Source organism: Octodon degus, unplaced genomic scaffold (assembly GCF_000260255.1).
Source record: "Octodon degus isolate 3935 unplaced genomic scaffold, OctDeg1.0 scaffold00344, whole genome shotgun sequence".
Lineage (NCBI taxonomy): Eukaryota > Metazoa > Chordata > Mammalia > Rodentia > Octodontidae > Octodon > Octodon degus.
Genome location: NW_004524920.1, coordinates 544,641 through 551,379, shown reverse-complemented (window position 1 = coordinate 551,379; position 6,739 = coordinate 544,641). Strand labels below are relative to the sequence as shown.

Sequence of the window (6,739 nt, the reverse complement as noted above, 5' to 3'; positions counted from 1 at the left end):
CGTGCTGGATGTGCGTGCACATCAGACAGATCACCTCCAGGCCACCGCCGGGACCGGGTCGTGTGCTGGGTGTGCGTGCACATCAGACAGATCACCACCGTGCTGACAGCTGGATGGCTTTGCTGATTGGGCTTTCCTTTTGTAATTCATTAAACATGGTAGGAAAGGTTAGTTGTGCTCATAATTAAGATTGTTTACTTAAAAATCTTAATTGCATTTATTTTTAGCTTGGTTTAGTTTACTAGCCACTGTCTGTCTCCTTTCCTTCCTTGTCTTTCTCTCTCTCTCTCTCTCTCTCTCTCTCTCTCTCTCTCTCTCTCTCTCTCTCCTTGAAATCGAATTTTAGGACTTCGTGTTTACCAGGCAGGCGCTGTGCACACGCTCTCTTTCTAGAACATGCTTTGGTCTAAGTGTCTTATTCCCATAAAGTTCTTCTGTTGACACCTCCTCAGATGGTGTGTCAGATGGTGGTGCTGTCAGACCATGGTGTGTTTAGGAGGTGACACTAGGTCATGTGCATAAATGAGAAGGTGGTGCCTTTACAAGAGTCCCCCGAGGACTAAGAGCCCCTGCTGCCAGCTAGAGGCACCACGGCTGACAAGCTCTCCCTCTCTTCAGTCACTAGGTTCTTGGGCTTTTTAGCCTCCAGCACCACATGAAAAAGGAGTTACCTACTGGCAGGCATTTGTCACAGCAGAGGGGGTGGACTAAGATGCCTGCTCCTGGGACAGTGAGCACTTTGGCAGAGCACGTCACAAGGGTCTCTGTTAGTGCTGCCATATTAGAGAAGAGTGACAGAAACCGGGAGTAGCGGTACAGTCCTGTAATGCCAACACTTGGGAGGCTGAGGCAGGAGGATCATTGCAAGTTCGAGACCAGCCTGGGCTACAAAGTGAGCTCAAGGCCAGCCTGAGTTGTATAGTGAGGCCCTGTCTCAAAAAGACAAACAAACAAAATAAGAGTGAAAGAGAGAAAGAGAGAGAGAGAGAGAGAGAGAGAGAGAGAGAGGAGTGACAGCACTCATGAAAGTCTTCCCATGTGCCAAGCATTGAGCACAGTCTATGAATTAATGGGCTGGCTTTCAAAAACCATTTTTGGAAAAAACAAACCATTTTTGGGTCTCTAGTGCCATCCTTCCAAATTAAATTTATGCTTCATTTTTATATTTCATCTTCACTTTTGCTTTATTCTCTCCCCCACTCTGTCTTGCTCCTTTTTTGTTTGGTTCGTTTTTTTCCCACAGGATCTCGCTAAGTAATGTAGCCTGGCCTTGAACTCAATTATGTAACCCAAGCAGGTTTTGAAACCACAAACCTCCTGCCTTAGCCTCTCCAGTGGCGGGATTTCGGGTCTGAGCCACCACACCTGGCTTCCCCCTCTTTGTGCATACACATAATACATAGCAGTGGTGACAAGCCTAGGGCACGCATGCGCCAGCAGACCCACGGAGCCCTCGCTATCAGCATGTGAGCCAAGAGGCCCTGCAGCCAAGTACCAGATAACAGTTGTTTTTCTAAACTAAAACCTCAGTACTCAGGTTTAATTGCAGTGTGGGCAATTTGTGATAAATAAGTGGGACTTGGCTTGCAGTTTGGGTATTCCATTTCTCTCTCTCTCTCTTTTTTTTTGGGGGGCGGAAACGGGGATTGAACTCAGGCCCTTGCGCTTGCCAGGCAAGCGATTATTCTACTGAGCCATCTCCCCTGCCCTGGGTACTCCATCTCTAAAATGTTGGCCATCACTGATATATGGCATGAATTACATATATTTATATATACATATACAAATACACACACACTTAACTATTCAAGAGTAAATTGCAGGGTTTTTTTTTTTTTTTTTTTTTTTGCGGAACCGGGGATTGAACTCAGGCCCTTGTGCTTGCTAGGCAAGCGCTTATTCTACTGAGCCATCTCCCCAGCCCCAAGTTGTAGTTTTTTTGAGGCAGGGGCTTGCTGTGTAGTTCGGGTTGGCCTTCAGGGCACTCTGTACGTAGCCCAGGCTGGCCTGCATGAGTCCCCTGCCTCTGCCTCCTGAGTGCCGGAGTTACAGGCATACGCCACTACACTTGGCTCAGTTTTTTTTAATATCAACCTCCTTAGTGAAAAACAGATTTTGCTCCCTAACCGAATATACCAAATACATATAAAAGAAAAAAATTTAAGCCAGGTATGGCAGTGTGTGCCGGTAAACCCAGTGCTCAGCAGCCTAAGGCAGGAAAATCTCTGAGTTCAAGACTAGCTTGGGCTACAACATTCAAGGTCAGCCTGAGCTGCATGCCTAGTGAAACTGTTTCAAAGAGACAAAAACAAAAACAAAAACCAACCAAACCAAACTGAAAGAGAAACCCAAACACCCAAAAACCAAAACACCCAAAAACCAAAACAAACCCAACCCAAAATTTTATGACAAACATTTAACATTGGAATCTAATAATCTTGACCAATTAAATATATTTCAGAACTCACTATGGCCCACAATTTGAGGAGCCCAACAACACTATGAGATAATTATTAACATGCCTACTTTGACAATGCAGAAATTAAGGCCATTTTAGGTAACTGGGCCAGGGCCACAGCTAGTAGGTGAAGGTAAAATTTTTACCTTAATGAGTCTGATCCAGAGCCTGCTGAATAGGATTATGAGACTATAATCTGAATTCAGTCAGCCAGGGAGCACCAACCATGCATTAGCTATGATCCTAAGCATTTCACAGACAGTGGGGGGCTTTGCTGGACAGCTCAGTTGTTTAAAGCGCTGCTTGAGTAAATGCAGGCAGGTGCATAGGACCATGGTTCGATTCCCAGCCCCAGAAGCTATACTGCAAGTTTGAGACCATCCTGGGCTACAAAGTGAGCCTTAAGGCAGCCTGAAGTGGCAAAACAAAACAAAACAAAACAAAACAAAACCAAAAACAACTCCATCACAGATAGTATATCATTTAATAATCACAAGCATCCTAGGGCAAGCACTATTAGATTCATTTCCTATTTATTTAGTTAGCTAGTTAGTGGTACAAGAGATTGAACCCAGGATCTTGGCACTGAGCTCCATCCCAACTCTTTTCTTATTTTTTTGTTTTGAGACAAGGTCTTGCTAAGTCACTAAATGGATCAGGCTTGGGGTAGAATTTTCACTCCTCTACCTTGGCCTCCCACCAATCCGTCCTTACTTTAGAGACATCTAGGTGTAAGCTTTTAGATGACAGGTCCTTAGGTCACACAGGGTAAGTGCTGGGGTCAGCTGCTTGAATGTTGGGCAGGCTGCATCAGAACCAGTGCTGCTCAGGATTTTATTTTATTTTTTATTTTTTGTTTTTGCAGAACCGAGGACTGAACTCAGGCCCTTGCGCTTGCCAGGGAAGTGCTTATTCTACTGAGCCATCCCCTGACCCCAGGATTTTATTTCAGTTTCTTTTCTTTCTTTTTTTTTTTTGTGGAATTGGGGATTGAACTGAGGCCCTTGCGCTTGCCAAGGAAGCACTTATTCCACTGAGCCATCTCCCCGGCTATTTTATTTTATTTTATCCGCCCCCCCCCCTCGCCCGGCTCTTTTTTTTTTTTTTTTTTTTTTTTTTTTTTTTTTTTGGTAGCTGGGCGTGGTGGCATATGCCTATAATCCCAGCACTCAGGAAGCTGAGGCAGGAGGATCACTGAGTTGGAGACCAACCTGGGTTACAAAAGTGAGTTCAAGGCCAGCCTGAACTGCATAGTGAAACTCTGCCTAAAAAAAAGAAAAAGAAAAAGAAAGAAAAAGAAAAAAAATTTTGGTAATACTAGGGCCCCAAGGATTACTGAGCTATAGAATCACCAACCCTTGATTTTTTTTTTTTTTTTTTAATTTTGGGACAGAATCTCATCACAATTCTGATAAGTGGCTGGGATTACAGGTGTGCGCTGTAGGGCAGGGCCTCTGTCACACCTATAAAGTCACACAGAGGTCTATAAAACCCCACCCACCCAAGCCCTTCCGGTTTGTGAGAGGGGCAGGCACAGCTCTTCAGAGCCACAGGGAGCCAGCGAGCCTCTGCTAGGCTCCAGCTCTCCAGTTCCATGGGTGCTGTCCCAGCTGTGACCAGCAGGGTGGGACAGCAAAACCTGGTGGCACTGGGCACTAAGGGACTGTGGTCACGAGTGCAGATTTTCAGGGTGACTCAGCACATCTCAGCTGCTCTCTTCCTTCCCCACTCCTCCCCTAGAAAGGTTTATCAGCATATTGCTTGAGGCTAGGGCTGCTTTCCTCTGCATAAATCAAGACCTTCTTGAGGACCCTGAGGACACTGGAGGAGAGTCCCTCCAAAGGAGGCTAGGCTGAAGCAGCAGAGTCCTGGAGGCTGTAGCAGCCTCCACCCTTTCAGGGACACACAGATAGGTACTATCTCAGCCACTACAGCTAAGAGGAGTGAGGCCCCGTATCTGGAAGTCCCAGGCCCAGCTGGCAGCTGCTAAACTGTGGATTTAGAGGGCAGGGGGTGCTGGGGGATGCCACACCCTCCCTGGCACCCTCTGAATTTTCAGACTCTTGGACTTTTTCAGAGCTAGAGTTCCCAGTTCTTCACTCAGCATCTCCATGATCTCTCTGTTTTGTACCCTCAACAACCTACCCTTAATCTTTTCAGTTTCCAGCTCAGTGTCTAATCCCAGAACCTTCAGACATTTTTTGTTTTTAAGAGCATGATCTGGGTTCAAATTCCAGAACTGCCTCTTACCAGCTGTAGGAGTAATTACTCTCTGAGCCTCAGTTTATTCTCTCTCTCTCTCTCTCTCTCTCTCTCTCTCTCTCTCTCTCTCTCTTCCCTCTCCTTTCTTTCTTCCTTTTCTTTTTTGAGATAGGGTCTTGGTACTAGCTGTGTAGTCCAGACTGGTCTCCAACTCACCTGCCTCAGCCTCTGGGAGCATCGGGACCCTACTGGCACGCACCCATGCCTGGTTTAGGGCCTTCGTTTTCTTTTCTGTCAAGTGGGGTAATGTTATCTCCAGCTCTAAATGAGGACTGCCAGGGTTTAACCACGTGGCAGGAGGGCACTGCAGGGCGTCAAGCCGACCAACCCACCACCTCAAAGACAACAACAACCTCGTCAAGAACATTTCCTAAGTGCCCTAGCTTTACACCTAAACGTGTCGCTGGAGTGTCCCAACCTTGCATTTCTATAAAACTGAATCTCGTAGCTTCCCCCATTTGTGCCCCCCCTGGGGCCACCGGCTTGGCTCCCCGAATCTTCACACACCTGAAGTGGGGACTGGTGGTCTCTTCCCACCCTCAGTCCCATAAAACCGCGGCCTAATGCTCAGCCCCATGATAGCCCCCACCGGCCCCGGCTCCTGCCTGCTTGCACCGCCTGCGCCAGGGTGGTGAGCCCGGTCCTGCCAGTGGCACCGAAGATCGCGATCTTCTTGACAGCCATGCTGCGGTGTCCTGAGTTTGCCACGCGCGTCCGAGACCCAGGACTCGCGGGAAACCAATGGCTGCTGGGCGGAGCTCTCCCGCTTCTCTAGAAGGAGGGATGGGGCGGGGCGGCTCGGAAGGTCCCGCCTGCGCCCCGCCCCCAGTGGGCCAAATACTTGGTTGCCGGAAGAAAAGAACTAGAGTAGGTCTCTTGCTGGTGTCGGTTTGCAACCCTTACCGCCTTGCACTACCCTGGCTGACTGATTTGGAGCCACTCCCACGCCTAGGCCAGGCACAAGTGGGCGGGGCCACAAGGACGGTCACTCAGGGCCCCGCCTCCGAGTTCAAGCCACGCCCGGCGGGGCACGGAGCCACGCCCACCGCGCGCTTCGCGCTCTTGCCAGCTCCTTCAGCGCTTTGGGGTCCACCTGGTGCTTGCGCTACAGCCCAGGTGCACCTGGGACAGCAAGGGAACTGTGAAAGAGAACGGGATGGGTTCGTGGGCGTGACACCATGTAACTGCGTGTCTAGGTACCTGTGTGATCCTCGTGAACCTAAATACCCACAAGGGAGCGCGTTGATTGTGCTGACACCTATGCTATCCTTTGTGCTACAGTGACTGTGTGTGACCCCATGTGCGGTCGGCACTGGTGGTGTTCTTTTGTGACCTTGTGGTGACAGTGTGTGTCAGCCCATGTGATGTGGCGTGAGTGTACAACATAAGCTGTAGTGGAGCGTGTGACAGCTAGACTGTGATAATGTGTGGACATGTGTACTGGAGGTGTGTGAGGTCTCAGTTGAGTGTGTGGCTTTGGGTGTTACTGTGATGCTCTTCGTGACTTGCTGTGACTGTGATGGATGAGTGTGTAGTAGTACAAGACATGTCACCTCCACGTGAGTGGACGACTAGTGTGACAAATGACAGCGTGTAAAATGACACTGATTGTGAAGGTGTTAATGATGTGTATGACACTTTGTTCTCTGTGTGACATGCGTGGTTGTATGTAACACCACGTTGTTTGTGGTCCCAATTGAACACGTCATCGTGTGTAGCGCCGTGGACCCTGTTCCAGTGTGGGGCACCGTGTGTGTGATTGCGTGTGACAGCCTGAAATTGAGGTTGACCCTGTGCAACCCTGTAGGAGGGAGTGACACTGCGTGGACGTGGAGAGCACGTTCGTGACGTTGCAAGTGGTCCCGCGTGTGCGGGAGGGGGCACTGTGTGAGTCCGTGGGAGGGTGTGACGGTGCCTCACCCGCGTGGCCCGGCGTGTGACGCGCGGGGACCCGCCCTCGGACGTTGGGGGCGGCGGGCTGCGGGCGGGAGGGGGTCCCGGGGGCGCGCCGAGCGCGGC

At 49.5% G+C, this 6,739-nt stretch overlaps 1 protein-coding gene across 2 annotated transcripts in view; it reads right to left on the bottom strand.

Moving 5' to 3' along the window:
* The window catches only part of Blvrb (biliverdin reductase B), a 23,348-nt gene extending 17,722 nt beyond the window's left edge, over positions 1-5,626 (bottom strand). Inside the window, exon 1 of one of the 2 annotated variants that reach the window (XM_023708294.1) lies at positions 5,314-5,626. In XM_023708294.1, the coding sequence (XP_023564062.1) occupies positions 5,314-5,404 (91 nt within the window). In that variant the 5' untranslated portion in view covers positions 5,405-5,626. The remainder of the gene's footprint in view (positions 1-5,313) is intronic. The other variant, XM_004647986.3, reaches the window with a different exon arrangement.
* Between the last annotated feature and the right edge of the window lie 1,113 nt (positions 5,627-6,739).